This window comes from Drosophila teissieri, chromosome 2R, assembly GCF_016746235.2.
Source record: "Drosophila teissieri strain GT53w chromosome 2R, Prin_Dtei_1.1, whole genome shotgun sequence".
NCBI classification, from domain to species: Eukaryota; Metazoa; Arthropoda; class Insecta; order Diptera; family Drosophilidae; genus Drosophila; species Drosophila teissieri.
The window spans coordinates 11,260,201-11,274,494 of NC_053030.1; the positions used below are offsets into that span (position 1 = coordinate 11,260,201).

At 46.3% G+C, this 14,294-nt stretch overlaps 6 protein-coding genes across 7 annotated transcripts; 2 read left to right on the top strand and 4 right to left on the bottom strand.

The window, feature by feature from the left end:
• Window positions 1-1,243: 1,243 nt before the first annotated feature.
• On the bottom strand, window positions 1,244-7,849 carry LOC122613548 (diuretic hormone receptor). The gene is made up of 12 exons (XM_043787764.1): window positions 7,725-7,849; window positions 3,942-4,239; window positions 3,547-3,745; window positions 3,312-3,405; window positions 2,997-3,171; window positions 2,866-2,939; window positions 2,688-2,798; window positions 2,295-2,483; window positions 2,107-2,222; window positions 1,816-1,872; window positions 1,545-1,752; window positions 1,244-1,476 (listed from the first exon to the last, which is right to left on the bottom strand). The coding sequence occupies exons 2-12, from the start codon at window positions 4,204-4,206 to the stop codon at window positions 1,450-1,452; spliced, it is 1,515 nt and encodes a 504-aa protein (XP_043643699.1). The 5' UTR covers window positions 4,207-4,239; window positions 7,725-7,849; the 3' UTR covers window positions 1,244-1,449.
• Window positions 7,850-9,737: 1,888 nt separating this feature from the next.
• On the bottom strand, window positions 9,738-10,632 carry LOC122614264 (inactive peptidyl-prolyl cis-trans isomerase shutdown). 2 transcript variants are annotated; one of them, XM_043788802.1, is made up of 2 exons: window positions 10,528-10,632; window positions 9,738-10,459 (listed from the first exon to the last, which is right to left on the bottom strand). In XM_043788802.1, exon 2 carries the CDS (start codon window positions 10,438-10,440, stop codon window positions 9,865-9,867), a length of 576 nt encoding a protein of 191 aa, XP_043644737.1. In that variant the 5' UTR covers window positions 10,441-10,459; window positions 10,528-10,632; the 3' UTR covers window positions 9,738-9,864. The 2 variants fall into 2 exon arrangements, with proteins under 2 accessions (XP_043644737.1, XP_043644736.1); XM_043788801.1 differs by having other exon boundaries at window positions 9,738-10,464.
• Window positions 10,633-11,159: 527 nt separating this feature from the next.
• LOC122614292 lies at window positions 11,160-11,919 on the top strand. The gene is made up of 4 exons (XM_043788842.1): window positions 11,160-11,258; window positions 11,312-11,431; window positions 11,491-11,647; window positions 11,705-11,919. The coding sequence occupies exons 1-4, from the start codon at window positions 11,160-11,162 to the stop codon at window positions 11,917-11,919; spliced, it is 591 nt and encodes a 196-aa protein (XP_043644777.1).
• A 253-nt stretch (window positions 11,920-12,172) lies between these two features.
• Window positions 12,173-12,669, top strand: LOC122613340. Its single transcript, XM_043787470.1, has 3 exons — window positions 12,173-12,256; window positions 12,315-12,492; window positions 12,551-12,669. The coding sequence occupies exons 1-3, from the start codon at window positions 12,173-12,175 to the stop codon at window positions 12,667-12,669; spliced, it is 381 nt and encodes a 126-aa protein (XP_043643405.1).
• Window positions 12,670-12,735: 66 nt separating this feature from the next.
• LOC122613339 lies at window positions 12,736-13,510 on the bottom strand. The gene is made up of 3 exons (XM_043787469.1): window positions 13,281-13,510; window positions 13,132-13,227; window positions 12,736-13,083 (listed from the first exon to the last, which is right to left on the bottom strand). The coding sequence occupies exons 1-3, from the start codon at window positions 13,365-13,367 to the stop codon at window positions 12,745-12,747; spliced, it is 522 nt and encodes a 173-aa protein (XP_043643404.1). The 5' UTR covers window positions 13,368-13,510; the 3' UTR covers window positions 12,736-12,744.
• Window positions 13,374-14,282, bottom strand: LOC122613338. Its single transcript, XM_043787467.1, has 3 exons — window positions 14,085-14,282; window positions 13,926-14,024; window positions 13,374-13,867 (listed from the first exon to the last, which is right to left on the bottom strand). Exons 1-3 carry the CDS (start codon window positions 14,280-14,282, stop codon window positions 13,505-13,507), a joined length of 660 nt encoding a protein of 219 aa, XP_043643402.1. The 3' UTR covers window positions 13,374-13,504.
• Window positions 14,283-14,294: the final 12 nt, after the last annotated feature.

A 14,294-nucleotide genomic window follows, 5' to 3' on the forward strand; every position in this document is an offset into this window, starting at 1 on the left:
TGGAACTGGTATACCCTGTAAAGCGGGGGGTAATTCGGTTTTCATCGAAAGCAAAATATAAAGAAATGTTTAGAAAAAGTGGTTTTGTACGATGCAATTCTATAAATAAATATATTTATATATTATTTCTGTTAGATAAAAGCTCCGAAATGTAATGTATTTTCTAATGGGCATCCAAATTGTCCAAAATATAATGGCAACATCCAAGGCTTCTAGTTTTTTTCTGTGCTTGCATGGCCGCCTTTCATGCAACATTTATGAGCATTTTGGGGCACAACTGGCAGTAGTTTCTGTGAATTTTAAGAACGCCGAAATATGCGCAACGTATTCAGCATAGGATTTGCAGGGAAAGATGCTTGAAACGCTAAATGCAAATGCCATTTAGATGCTAAGTTGCCCAAATCGTGACCTTTAGCCAGATTAAAGGGAGGAGGCAATTCTTTTTTCCCAACTCGAGTCAATTAACCCATTAAACTTCGCACCGTTTTGCCGAGCTCGGACCCAATTAGCTTTCAATTATACCGTCTATGGGCTGCTTTTTCATAATCAACCAAAATTTCAATTAATTAAAATGTAACTGAGCGAAAGTTGGAGGTGTGGCGAAGAGGCATTATTATGTTGGATTCTATTACACATTAAAGTTTTGAGGAATATTCGCAGTGATGAAGCCAAGATAAGCCGCCAACATATTTTCTCTTTCCTGTCAGCTTCATAAAATGTCGGTTTTGATGCAAACTTTTGGCCATGAAACTTTTTGTTCGCAGATTATCGTGAAAGAGTTTTCAGTTCCGAGTTCCGAGTTCCGTTTCGCTGTATTGTTGGCTTGCCAAACTGTTGCATACTTTTAGGAAGTTGAAAAGAGCGGAACATGTGTTTGCCATGTCAACTTTGGCCATATACTCGTATGTAGCCGTTATGGCTACACATCTCCGAGGAAAGTATTTTACGAATTTTTTCGAGTACATCAAAGGCGATAAAGAAAATCCCTCCCACAATGAAAACTCACCAAAGGAAACCGCAGTGATAATCCCCCGAGAAGAGGACACAGATCGAGTACTCCGAAGTAAATAGACCATTTATTTAGATGCTAGAATTTCTTGTTTACACAGAGAATTAATCCATTTGCACATTGAGTTACATTCAACAGCTACAGTTGGAGTTTATGGCATTGGTTGGGTTGGGTTGGGTTGGATTGGTTGTGGGGCTCTCAGCTGTTCACATATAAGTTAGTGTACGACATCTAACAGTTTAAAACGATTGACCTAACTTATGTTGCTTGCTTGCTCCGCTTGGTACTTGGTTTCGTCCTTTCATCGCTCATCGCACTCCAGCCTTAAATGTGTATAGTAGTACTAGCTAACTAATCGCACTCGCAGATCTGCGACACGGAAGCGGAATTCAATGAAAGTTCAGTCTCTTAAGATGCAGTTGCTGGGGGTTTGAATTTGTCTACACCGAGTTCTCCTCGAGTCCTTGCTGGAATTCGAGAACGATTATTAGGGTCTCTGGACGCTGACTTCTCAGCTCTGGTTCTCAGTTCTCACCCTCATGAGGGGACTAATGGCCCGGGGCATTACGCTCAGAGTGCTGCCGGAACCCATGGCATTCGCCGCCAAAGTGGGCATCGTGTGCAGGGCATTGTTGGAGCCCCGGTGGAGCGAGAGTGGGGCATGCTGACCCACCAGCGTGGTGGTGGTGGCCGAACTCACGCACGACTCCCGCTTGCCACGCCCATAGTAGCTGGTCAGAGGTCTGCAACGGAGTTGGTGTCAAGATATCCCGTCACTTCTTAGCCAAGATTGCCACATAACTTACCGCATGCTCTCGGCCCGAGGGGAACCACCGCCTTTCGTGAAGCTTTTCGTCGTGTAGCTGCCAAGTTGGAGAAGGATTGCATTGGAATGGTTAGTTAGTGCAAATATTGTTAACTGCTGAGGAACTGTAGCAATTCAAGATGGTATGATAGGCTTAAGATTAAAACCATTTAAGTAGAAATACCAAAAACTCAGTTGTTTCTATATATACAAGTTTCCAGTCTTCTCTTCTTGAGTAGTGTTTTGTTCCTAAGTGTACTTACAAGGAGACTTAAAAGTTTGCTCTACTTACCGGCGGTTCTGGTTCAGCTGGATGGTGCGCGTGTCCCGCCACGTGGAAATGTGGTGTCTTAGTGCATTTCGCACCTCCGAGTTGAGGAAACAGTAGAACAGCGACACCGAGAACCCCTGTGGCACACAAACAAACATTCCTCAGAGAGAAGTAGCTAAAAGCATTGGCCCCTGCCACACGAAACCCACCTGAGTGCTGAGTAACACCGCTCGCAGTACGGCAAACATGTGACCCATTAGGCCGGATTCCGAGGGACCAGCGAGCACCACCAGGTAGGTGATGCCGAAAAGTGGGATTAGCACCAGCAGGGCCTTAGCAGCTTTCCGGTACTGACGAGTCTCCACTGTATTGGCCGAGCGCAGCTTTGTGATGAGAACCTAAAAGAGATGCAACACGGTATTTTCAGCAATTTGCAGTGGGCAAAATATTGGTTGTTAAACTCTTCTCAAGACTTAAAAGTGTTTCGAGGAATTAAAAAGACATTGAGCTAGTAAAACAATTGTTTCACGGTAACTTTTTCAATCTTCTGTTAGGTTATTCTTTGGAGTGCCTATTTTTCTCTGTGTACATTCCATACGCACCCACATGATGCGCAGCAGGAAGGTGAGATTGATTATTAGCACCGCACAGACAGGTCCCTGGTAAATCCAATCCACATGGGTCTCCTGCATCCAGGGGCAGTTGATTTCGTACTGTCGGATGGAAAACAATAGGACGATTACTCTCCAGGGGTCTCTTCAAATCCCAAATTAGGCATACCTTTTCGGGGGTGCTGTAGGTGACCGTCAGACTCTTGGCCACTGCCCAGGTGACGACAAACAAGGCCGGTCCACCTGCCAGCAGGGGGAAGACTTAATTGGGCTGACCCACACTCGGACATTCAGACTTACCCCAGCCTATGGAGGCGTAGATATTGAAGCGCAAATTGTCCCCGGAGAAGGTCTTAACCACCAGCATGTACAGGTACAGGCCCTCGACCAGCATCCAAAAGAAGTTGGTCAGGGTGAAGAAGTGGAACAGGGTGATCAGGGCAATGCAGCTGCCCACTCCACTTCGGATGGAGATCTGTTGATTAGTGGTCGCCATTAGTTTCAAGCTGCCAGCGGCTGTTTATAGTTTCCTTTCATTGCGGACGCTCCCCTTTCGAGCTCGAGTATGATTTAATAAGCCAGCAATTGCAATTAACTGGCAGTCATAATGCTCACCTGGACGGATAACAGGAGTATCCAGAACAAAGCCGACATGATGTACGTGAAGAACAAGTTGGCGTGGATGGTGTTGCGCAGGCAACGCAGCTCCCTGTGCCACAAAGACAAATGCAGACGACGGGGGTTAGTCGGGGGCTTAGTCGGGGGTTAGTCGGGGGTTAGTCGGGGGCTGGGCAAAAATAAATGGCAGGCAGAGGGTATCGGGGTCACCAGGGGGGAGGGGCACACTCACTTGAAGTAGGCGAAAACAATCAGCGCCAGCGAGAGCGATACCAGGCTGAGGGTGTATCCAATGTAGTAGATAATGGTGGGCAGCTCCACGATGACCTCGAACTCCGGCACGGACTCGGGGGCGGGCAGGTGGGCGCAGGCATCGTAGTTGGTGTACTTCTCCCAAGTGCCATTGGCGTGGCAGAACCTCGTTGCGTTCTCTGGTCAAATACAAAAACGCACGCAGCGGAAAATGTAAACAGTTTTTAAATAGACTCGCCTATACACTTTGATCTTTATCGGGAATGTGCCTTTTCTGTCTTCAAGGGAAGTGCAGAAATTTCAAATTAAATTCATAACTAAAGCTAAGTTCTAATATACATAGATGGAAGGTTTAACTGCTGGACTGGTACTAACTGCTGCTGTCGTAGTGAATGCCCTGCAGCTCGTCCATGCACTGGAGCACCGCCAGGGTACCGCGAGCAGTTCTCGGCCAGCAGAGGATCGAGTCGAACTGGGTGAGGCAGTGGCCACTGTCGTTGCCATAGGTGGAGGCCTCTATGTGCTCCTGCACCAGGCACTGCAGCTCCACGCTCTCGGCGATGCCGCCTAGGTTGTGCAGATCCAGGAGCGGATCACTGCCGCTGGCGTTCACCGAATCGATGTGGTCGTAGTCACTCATTCTACAACATCCTGGCACTTGGCATCTCAGGTACTGAAAGAAGTCAGTTTGAAGTTGAGGGAAATATTTGAGGTGCTTTGTAAATTTAACTTTAAAATATTATACAAGTCACTTTAAACCCAAAACCATATCTGGTAATAGCTGGAAGTAATATATAATATTAGTAATCGAATACTGTAATATAGACTGATAGAAAAAAATATTGTTGTTTCCCGACCATTTCCCTTCGAATTGACAGCGCTCATAATACTCCCCAGCTGAATTCGTTCAATCAAAAAGTTATAATTTCCTCGATTGTTAGGGGATTCCCCGGCGGTTGGCTGAAACTAAGCTGTCGGGCAAAGTTCAATTGCCAACCCTTCTGCCCGCCTCACCGCAGCCAGTGGCATTTCGCCTGTGTGCGTTAATTGCATTGGCCATGTTTCACCGACTTCGGGCCACGCCCACATAGAAGGCGGCTTAAAGGTCCAGCCACGCGGCGGGAAGTGGGCTTTAAGTCGAAGACCATTTCTAGGGAAAACAGGGTGGCTAGATAAGTAAATGCACAGGCCCAGTGCCATAAAAATTCATTAGTTTTGCCATCAAAGGCGCACAGAAGCGTCAGCAAATCAGAGGAACCAGGACTACACAGCCTTTCGGTCTCGTTTTCCGCACTGATATGTGGCCATAAAAAGCACGGAGGTCGAAAGACCTCAGACTGGCACATGGTGGTGATAGAAATTAGAAAAGCTAACTTCCGGCCAAAGAGTGTGGCCTTTGCGGGCTGTTTCGGCTGGGTTCTCAGCCTCCGAGACGTACGAAATCTCGCATTTATGTTCTGATAATAAATGGCATAAATGATGCATCGTTACATTAATGCATGACATAAAAGCAGGCGGCAAGTAAGACACACACGCACACACACAAAACATATTAAAAATGTAGATGGGCCTGTTCACAGTGAGCTTGAAATGTTCGCGGTGCGCTCTAAAATTTAAGCGGAAGTGGTTTCCACTTTCTACTTAGCAGTGAAATAATGTAGGCAAACAAGCAAGCCTTAATTCCAAGGAAAAGCCATGGAATTCAAAGCCACTTGGACTGAAAATGGTTATCTCCGAAGTGATACCCAACCCAAACCAATTACTTTCGGTGGAATTTGCGATTTACTCGGACGGCGCATTCCCCAGGCGATTTTCTAATTGGCACAGGAATTTGCAGCCACAACCCATGAAATATTAAACCCGCAGGGAGATGGAAAATTCTGCCCAAGGCTTGGGTGCTCCACTTTTGGCTGCCACTGTGCTCGCCCTCGTATTTTTCTTTCCATTGTTGCTCCTGTTTGTTTTCCTCGTAAATTAACGCAATGCATGTACATAAAACAAAGGCTGGCTGATTATTACTGCACGGCACATGCCTGCACGTCCTTTCCGGAGTTTGCCAAGGTCCTGGTTCCTGCGTCCTGGGTCTTGGTTCATTAGCCACTGGCTTACTTATAACACATACGCCCCGTTGCCTTCATTCCAACGCAGCTTCGCACGCTCACAGCCACGCAGATGAGTTAGGACCGCAATCTACCAGCCGCAATTTTAAGTTGAAAAGTGTATTATTTAAAAAGGGAAAGAACGGCGGAGGACCGCCTCTAATTACCTCATAAATAACGTCGTGCGAAATTAGCAGGCCTAAATTATGGCCGTAACAGCTAATTGCATATTTGATTTCAATTAATTCAGCAGACAGGCCCAAATACCCCAAGAAGCACACATTTCAAATCAGCGTGCGAATGCAAATACGTTCTGACAGCTCGCTTGGACAAATCTCATTTATGGCCAGCCAATTTGACGAATGTCCGCCCGCCGGGCAAACTGGCAAAACAAATTCAGCTTGGCCGAATCATCGCCGGCATAAAAAGAACATTACCACAAATACATATACGGCATGTAAGGCATAAGAAATGGTTGGTCCTGCAAGGAGACGGACAAATCGCACATCGTCCTTTCTGCTCCTCCGCTCCTCTGCCTCTTTGCACATGCTATTATAGAAGATTGTATCTAATCTCGTACGATTGCACACAATGGATTTGCCAAAGGCGACACAAGAAAAAAAAATGGGGGATTGCTGGGAGGGAGTTTGCTTGTGGGTCCTTTACTTTTTTTGCCCGACCATGTGAGAGGATCTGCAATTTCCTGCTGCTATAATGCTTATAAATGTTCGCCCGCAATCGCCGGGGATTTCTTTGGGGGATTGAAAACATAATAACAGTGCGAATAGTGGCAGGCGTTCGCATTTTCCACTTATCCAGCAAAATATGCAGACTAAAAATTAAATTCCAGTTTTTGCAAGCCCTGGAAGAGGGTTTTTTTATGTGCACCTTTGCAAACATTCCAGCAATGCGTGGGACACCGGGGAAAAGTGCTATTTTCGGCTCTCATTAATGTAGCTCATTAAATTTTATATGCATAAGCTGGCTGCTGCAAACAAAAAGAGGAAGCATTTAACATTTATAAGCGTGCCACACAAGAGACCAGCGGCACATTACGTATACGCAGCGTGGACAAAGGCTGCTGGAAAGCCATCACGCAGGCATAAGCGTATAGAAAGTTTGTAATTAAATTGCTCATTTAAGCGTGGAAACAATGAATGGGGATCGATCGGAAATACTGAGGGGAATGTTCGGGGGAAATATGTAAGCCGGAGAAAATATATTACTAATTTTATTCATCCGCCTTGGGCGCTTAAATTTTATTGTTCGGACTTCTCTGGACTCTCCTCGGTGGCCGATAAGGAAAAACCAGTCTAGACAAGCCAACATCATAATTTGCAGGCACGCACTGCCATTTCCATTTCCGCCTGAGCATGAGCCTGATCTGCTGGCCACTTTCCCTGCTTAAGTCAGCACATATCCTTTGGCAGGAGGATGGAGTATGGAGGATGGGATGGGATGGGGCAGACACTCCAGCGATTGCCAACAAGTGTTGCGTTTTATTGTCTGGCCTTTAACAGCTCTCCCTTGCCTGCCGCCCATTGTGTGTGGCACGTGCAGGCGCCTGCATTTGGAGCTATGTACGTGAGGGATCTCCACTGCTGCGGATAGTCCGGGCATAAAACCATAAAAATTCAGCGCCAAAGAAGCGAACCTGGCCACCAAATCTGTTATTTATTGGCTCAATAAAAATTTGGTTTAATGCATTACAAGTGGCCGAAATGCCACGGAGATTGCCGAAGATTTACTCAGCTTGCAAAGGGAAGTCCTTAAGGCCATGGCAACAAGTCCTTCCTGGTTAGCCCAGTTCAGTTAGTTTATTAGAGTGGGGGATTTCTGATTTCTGGCCGGAATTTATGCAATCGATACTGCAAACACGCAAAACAATGCCTCTGCTGCCCCATAATACCCATACTCTCGGCACTTTCAGCCGCAGAGTTTTCGGTTTAGTAACCGATAGCATTGTTTTCAGCAATTGAGCGTGTGTGTATGCACTGGCATTTTAATTAACCACAATTTGTTGCTGTGGCTCCATCCCAACCGCCCTGAAAATGCTCACCTTCCTCTCCTAGGCAAAGTTCTATCCGCAGAATGGAGAACGGGATTCCTTTCGCCACTCACACTCACAATTTGCGTTGGAATTCTTGGGATTACTTGCGTTTAACACTGGGCGTTTGCACTGGCACTGGGGACCACAAAAGCGCCAGGAGGCGGGTCCTTTGTCCTCTCGACCACTGACTTGACCCGTCCTGAATGCGTTTAACGCCTTCTAAGCTGCCAAATGATTATGTTTAAGCGATTTTAGCAGGACTGGGTGTTTTTGCTAGTTGCCTTGGTTATTGACACACGCCCATTTACGTGGGCACAACTTTATTGTGTTCACATTTATATGCGGGATTATTTGTTATAGCGACCCTTGAACTTTTTCAAAACACTCGAAGCCATTGGACTTGCAAAGTTATTCGGCATTAATGTGGTAATTATTTGTTATTTCTTTTCTTCTCGCAAATTAAAATTTCCATTTCCATTTTGCACATTATTTAAAAATTAGTTTCCACTTTAACGGCTCTGAAGAGGACAATGGGTTTCCGCAATCGAAGTTTTTGAATTCCGAAGCGAACCGCACTCGTTGACATCCCGCTGATAACTGAAGGGATACCCGAAGGATGTGTCTTAACAAGCCTCGCCTTCTTACCAAAAGGCGCCAATTCTGGGTTCCACAAAGTGGAAAGCTCGCAAAGCTGCATTCCACAAGCTGTTGCCAAAGCTTTCCGCCGGGCAACAGGTGGAACATCCTGGCAGGGGGTGGGGTAAAAGGACCTCAAACAGAAACCGATTCAATTGCAGTTCTAATGCCTGAAAATCTGCCTATTTGATTTATGCAAATATGTGCCGGAGCCCCATGTTTGCCCAGCATTTCGCTGCCTGTTTGTTTAGGGCATGCGGCAAAAGGGATACCCCGGAAAAGGGATACCTCAACAGGATTCGGCAGGATTCAGGACTCAACATTCGATGTGATGTGAAACTCCTTGCTGGCCCGCTTTGAAGTCGCAGCCTGATTTAATTGTGAGTTTCGGAGCCCGTACGGAACACCTCTCACGTGGGCCTAATCAAATTAAACTCAATCTCAAGTGGCAGCGCTTCGGGCCTGACAGTTATTGAAATATCAATATGGCTAGGCCCCGGGAAAATGGTTTCCCGGAAAATGCCTGAAATTAAATTGTAGGGAAAACAAGGGCAACATTTTTATTTACAGGCATCTTTTCTGCTGCCTGCTAAATTCTATATCACAATGATAAACATTTAGACGGATGTCCTGGCTGCTCGGAATGCGTGCGACACATGAGGGTTGGTTGCTCTGTGGATTTTGAATTCGCAGGCACACTTTTAGGGACTTTGGGGGCGGCGATATACCCAACCAAACAGTTTGATTTTCAAACAAATGCTAATGTCAACTGCCACTCAGAGGCATTTAAATTCCAATTTAAAAAATGCTTTCTCCCGATGCCAAAAGCAAAGACATGTTCGTTGTCCTGTTGCGAGTCTCTCTCCCTGTTTCACTGTTTTACTGTCTCTTCGATTCTCTGACCCGCTTTTAAAGCGTTCGTCCTGTCTCGTGCATATTTAATGCCACACGCATTTCAGTGTTTTTATTTTGCGGACATTTTTCTCTTTTTAAATGCTTTCCACATCTTTGCACATGAAAGTTTTTTAATTCACTTCAGCTTTGTTGCACGCATTGTTTCGACGTTCAATAGAAAATGGGTTTTCGATGCACACGACATGCTTGAGGAAATGGGAAAACTGAAACTGGATAAGCTAGTGCCAATTCATTGGGATTATGCATTTGCCTTTTCTCCGTTTAAATAATGTACCATCGCAGCATTTAAGCCTGCCTCAAGCACAAAGGACTCCGATGAAATCGTTTTATGCCCGAAATGCCATCAGCTTAGTGGTTAGCAACATAAGGAGCAAATCACTGAGCAGAAGGCACAGCGAGCTCACAAAGGCGCAGCTCGCACACGCACAGTTACACTGGAAAAAAGCAGTCAAATATCAAGTTACTTATATATTGGTATAGAGATATATATACTGTTTATCACATATTATCTGCTGATTGCTTATGGCTTTACATCGAGAATTATGATAAATTCAGTAGACTTTCAGATTTAGGACTTCAGTTCTAGGCAACAAGCGCGTTAAATGGACAGCTGGGAGAGCATCTGCTTAGTCTCCTCGAGATCGCCGATTCTCTTGCTGATTCTGGTAATCTCCTCCTTGATACGCTGCTCCCCGGGTCGTTTCTTCAGCGCCCTTATGTAGGACACACGGGCTCGATGGTATTTGCCCAAGGCTTCCAAGGCACGACCCTCCTGGCAGAGCGCCCACCACGAGGGATTATTCCTGGTCAGGAGGCGCAGGTCCTTCATGGCATTGCAGACGCACCTAGAGCGCCTCATTTTGTTGAAGCAGACCATCAAGTTCTCGAGGAGGGCGATCAGCAGATCGGTTTGCTGGCACTCCTGCTCGAAACTGCTCATCCTGCAATTCTTCAAGGAGTTTATTGCCTTCTGAAAGGCGTTTCCTGCACTGGGATAACGCGAACGCCCCATCCAAGTCCTTCCTGCCTGCAACAAAGTATTAGCCCTGCGATAGATCGCGTAGAACATGTCGTCCTCCTCTTTGGGGATTAGTGAGTAGTCCTTGACATCCACATGGAAGAGGCCATGCGACGTGGACTTACTGTCAAAACCGCCTTGCTTGTAGGGGCGCATTGTGCGATATCAGTATGTTCTATCCTTGAAACAGTCAATAGCTTACTCAAGCAGCCCTAAATTTTGACTATGCCAGTCTCTACTTACGAAAGGCACAACAGCATGTGGTTTCTGGGATACTGACGGCTCTAACTGCGTAAAAGTAGAGATATGCAAACGAGACAGTTTGTGAACAGTGAACTCCAAGCCCACTTCTCGCAGTGTACGCATGCATGACAGCTGTTGGTTGGTAGGTAGGTTGGTAGCACTCAACAATTACTTAGCTGGCATCTTCAACACCTCGGTGTCAGGGGGGGCTCGTCTTTCAGCAGTCCCATTAATTACACGCCGCACTAATTAGGCTGTAAGGGAATAGCGAAAGGATTACACGGAGCATCACCTGGTTGCCGCTTCTATGATTCACTCGGCTGTAGCCAATGCCGTAATGCTTTTGCCCAATTTACGGCTATACTTCTGGTGTTTCCCCAGTTCTCGTCACGCACGAGTGCGGTTCAAATACAAATAGAACCGAGTGGCATGGAGTCCAGTCATCAGTCAGTCAACCTCTGTGCCGCACAGCCTTCGGCAGACTCATTGAACCAACAAACAATAACAGACGACCGACTTCATCACAAGCCCATTAAAAGCGTTCCGAAATTTGGCTATATAAAGCGACCGCCGGAGAGCTGGAAAAATTTTATTTATTTCACGGCTCCACAGTGAATCACTTCACTTTAAATATGCGTAAATATACCATTTGTTTTGGTTTCGTACTCATTTTTCTGGATTGTTCGCGGGCGGCCTTTAACTGCTCAGCGCCGCCGAATTTCAACAACTTTGTAAGAGGAACTAATCGTAGAGGAGTACCTGTAATATCAACTCAATCTTGTAGGACATCAACACTTGCTGTCGCACCCCGGAATTGGATATGGGCGATGTGCCCCAGAAGTGCCACAAATATGTGAATGGCTTGAAGTCGGCGAACTCCAAGTACCCCAGCTATGCTCACCTGGTAAATATTCGCAAACGAGTAAGGAATCGACATCCCTTTAACTTCTGCACCTAATACAGTGCTATCCGGATTGCATCTACCGCGAGACGGGTGCCATGGTCAATGGAAAAATTAAAGTGGACAGAGTTAAGCAGTACTTGGAGGAGCACGTTCATCGGCGGGATCAGGATATCGTGTCCCACATAGTGCACTCCTTCGAGTCCTGTCTGTCCAACGGTGCGTATGCGTGATGCCATTGACATTGCAGCTTACATTATGCCCATTTACGTTCAGTTAAGGGACACATGAGGTCATTAAGCATCGAGTCCTACAAAGTGCTGCCCCACGGCTGCTCCCCCTTTGCCGGAATCATATATAGCTGTGTGAATGCCGAGACCTTCCTCAATTGCCCCCCGCAGATGTGGAAAAACGAGAGACCCTGCAATTTGGCCAAGCAATTCGCCGAGCAGTGCAATCCACTGCCCCATGTTCCGCTGCCCAGCAGCTGAGCAGGTCAGCAGCTGATGCTCCATTTAGATTGATTTATTCCATGTAAAGTAAAAGTTTCGTCCATTAACTTTAATCTGTCGCTGGCCTTTGAAATGGCATTAATATCCGACCTCGATTTGTTGACCATTAGCCAGCAAATTGACCATGACAACCGAGTGCGAGTACTTTTCGTCTGCTTTTTATTGTGCTTTTTGGGCTTTGATCAGACAAAGTTCGATGTTCGCTTGGATAACAGTGGTCAACTAGGCTGCAATGAACCTGTTAACCTTTGTCAGCTGTCTCCTGTTCTGGTCGGGCTCTCAAGCGGCCTTCCAGGACTTTGTGATAGGACCTGAGGTAAGATAGTTCTTGGCATCATTTCCAGATGATAATAAAAGCGCATACGTACTTGTAGGCCTATGAAGGTGCTAGCGATGTGGCCCCGTTTGGTCAAGAGTTTTCGGAGGAGATGGATGAGGATTTAATGGTGTCGTTCCAGGATGTGGAGCATGATGGAATCGTGGATACCAATCTGCTGATGAAAGCTCTAATGCAGCATGCCGAACGTTTGGGCATGAGTTTGGAGGAACTTGGTGAGCAGTCGGACTGAGTTAGTGGTGGGTGTTCAGTTTAAAGATGGGTATCTTACAGCTAGCTTGAATATGCAGCCGGAAGAGGAGGAAGCTATGAACCAACTTGGTTGTTCAGCTGGGCAGGACGTCTTCGGATACCCAGAGAAGCCCACTTGGCGGAATTTACTCCTTAACTAAGCCAAATAAATTTCAGCACACAGTGATCAAAGCAGCTCCAAATGTGTGATTTATTTCACTTCATAGTCCCATTTACTATAAGTCGTCGCAGCGAATGTTGTATTCCCGGGACTCATTGCAGCTGGGACTCTTGCTCCAAAACCTTTCCGGGCAATTGCGGTATACATATCGGTGGGCACACAGACCATACATTATTGCCATGGAGCCACATTTTCCGGTGATGGGCACTCGGCGGCGTTTCAGGGTCTTAATCAGGACCTCCTCCTGAGTACCGCAGCTCCTGAATCCATCCACATACACGTGCACGAATTCATCAGACTTCACAACGGCTTTCAACATCTTTTCGATATTATCTATATCCAACTGTGTGCCGTTCAATGCCTTCGCCGCTTGAAAGATGCACTCAAAGCTGCACTGAAGGATCAGGTTAAACAAATTCTATTGGTGATTCAGTTGACTTACAGGTGATATATGGGCTCCATTGATCAAATACTGACTGCACTTGGAGTTGAAACTCGAGAGGTCCAGATGAGGCAGCTTGCAACAGTTTTTCAATGCCTAAAGGGTATGAACTATAATTATCCTAAGACTCCTAGAAATTTCATACCCACAGTTACATCCGGCCTTTGAGAGCAAAGGGGATCGGCAGCTGGATAAGCTGGTATAAGTATCAGAACCCAAGTCAGCAGGCGAAGCATTTCGAGTCACTTCTGCGGCATTACCATTCCCCAATATGCATATATACAACCTGAACCGGATGTCCAAACGACTCTCAATGGGACCCATTTGCTTAACGCATCCCATCAAACAAATACAATGTTCATTTATAGTTTTTTTATATGCGATGACTAGCACCACGTGATGGTTTCGAACAGTTCATGTTCTGCAATCGGGCCATCTCGCAAGATTTAGTGCCGGACCAGCTGGACGATGGACAGTGGTTGAAGACATAATCCTGGGCACAAAATCCATAGAAAATTGCAAATGGAGAGCACTTGTCTGTCTTTCTTTGGGAGCGAGTCCTCTTACTGCTCATCATCTCTTGCACAGAATCCGAACAGCCCATTAGCCCATTGAAGTAGGCTTCCTCAAAGTCCTGATTGCCGAACAGCTTCTCCAGCATGAGTCGGGCGTTATCCGGATTAATAGCTCCGTCCACAACCGTGTTGGTCTCATTGAAAATGCATTCATAAAGGCACTAAAAACAGAACTAACTCATTAGATGCCTAACCTTAGAGGGATAAGTGCTGACTTACGGGCGAAATTCTGGGAGCACCCTCTGGCATATATATACCACACTGGCTTTGGAACTGGTCAAACCTTAATGTGGGATAGGCACAGCAGTCCTTGACAACCTGAAAGAATAGGTAACCAATATATTGATCGATCGAAAGGGATGTTGGGATATAGCTCACATTGAAATCCTGTCGACGAGTACAGTCCACATCGGTTGGATTACACCCAGCCATCGCCACCAACGAGCAGATCAGCAGGATTGTTGCTATTTGCCGGGCCATTATAGTCAGTCTGAGCTCCGTCTGCTGCCGGCGGCTTACTTTATAACTCCAGTTCAGTGACGATACCCCAATTAATCGAGCACAGCAAAAACTCATTTCAAGCGACGG

Coding starts and splice junctions, on each gene's coding strand:
- LOC122613548 (XM_043787764.1), bottom strand. CDS start 4,206: ATGAGTGACTACGACCACATCGATTCGGTGAACGCCAGCGGCAGTGAT. Junction 3,746..3,941: donor CATTCACTACGACAGCAGCA/GTTAGTACCAGT, acceptor GTATTTGACCAG/AGAACGCAACGAGGTTCTGC. Junction 2,799..2,865: donor CCTACAGCACCCCCGAAAAG/GTATGCCTAATT, acceptor TCCATCCGACAG/TACGAAATCAACTGCCCCTG.
- LOC122614264 (XM_043788802.1), bottom strand. CDS start 10,440: ATGCGCCCCTACAAGCAAGGCGGTTTTGACAGTAAGTCCACGTCGCAT.
- LOC122614292 (XM_043788842.1), top strand. CDS start 11,160: ATGCGTAAATATACCATTTGTTTTGGTTTCGTACTCATTTTTCTGGAT. Junction 11,259..11,311: donor CGCCGAATTTCAACAACTTT/GTAAGAGGAACT, acceptor TCAATCTTGTAG/GACATCAACACTTGCTGTCG. Junction 11,648..11,704: donor CGAGTCCTGTCTGTCCAACG/GTGCGTATGCGT, acceptor ATTTACGTTCAG/TTAAGGGACACATGAGGTCA.
- LOC122613340 (XM_043787470.1), top strand. CDS start 12,173: ATGAACCTGTTAACCTTTGTCAGCTGTCTCCTGTTCTGGTCGGGCTCT. Junction 12,257..12,314: donor ACTTTGTGATAGGACCTGAG/GTAAGATAGTTC, acceptor ACGTACTTGTAG/GCCTATGAAGGTGCTAGCGA. Junction 12,493..12,550: donor CATGAGTTTGGAGGAACTTG/GTGAGCAGTCGG, acceptor GGTATCTTACAG/CTAGCTTGAATATGCAGCCG.
- LOC122613339 (XM_043787469.1), bottom strand. CDS start 13,367: ATGCTTCGCCTGCTGACTTGGGTTCTGATACTTATACCAGCTTATCCA. Junction 13,228..13,280: donor CTCAAAGGCCGGATGTAACT/GTGGGTATGAAA, acceptor CATACCCTTTAG/GCATTGAAAAACTGTTGCAA. Junction 13,084..13,131: donor ATGGAGCCCATATATCACCT/GTAAGTCAACTG, acceptor CTGATCCTTCAG/TGCAGCTTTGAGTGCATCTT.
- LOC122613338 (XM_043787467.1), bottom strand. CDS start 14,282: ATGAGTTTTTGCTGTGCTCGATTAATTGGGGTATCGTCACTGAACTGG. Junction 14,025..14,084: donor CTCGTCGACAGGATTTCAAT/GTGAGCTATATC, acceptor CTATTCTTTCAG/GTTGTCAAGGACTGCTGTGC. Junction 13,868..13,925: donor GTGCTCCCAGAATTTCGCCC/GTAAGTCAGCAC, acceptor TTCTGTTTTTAG/TGCCTTTATGAATGCATTTT.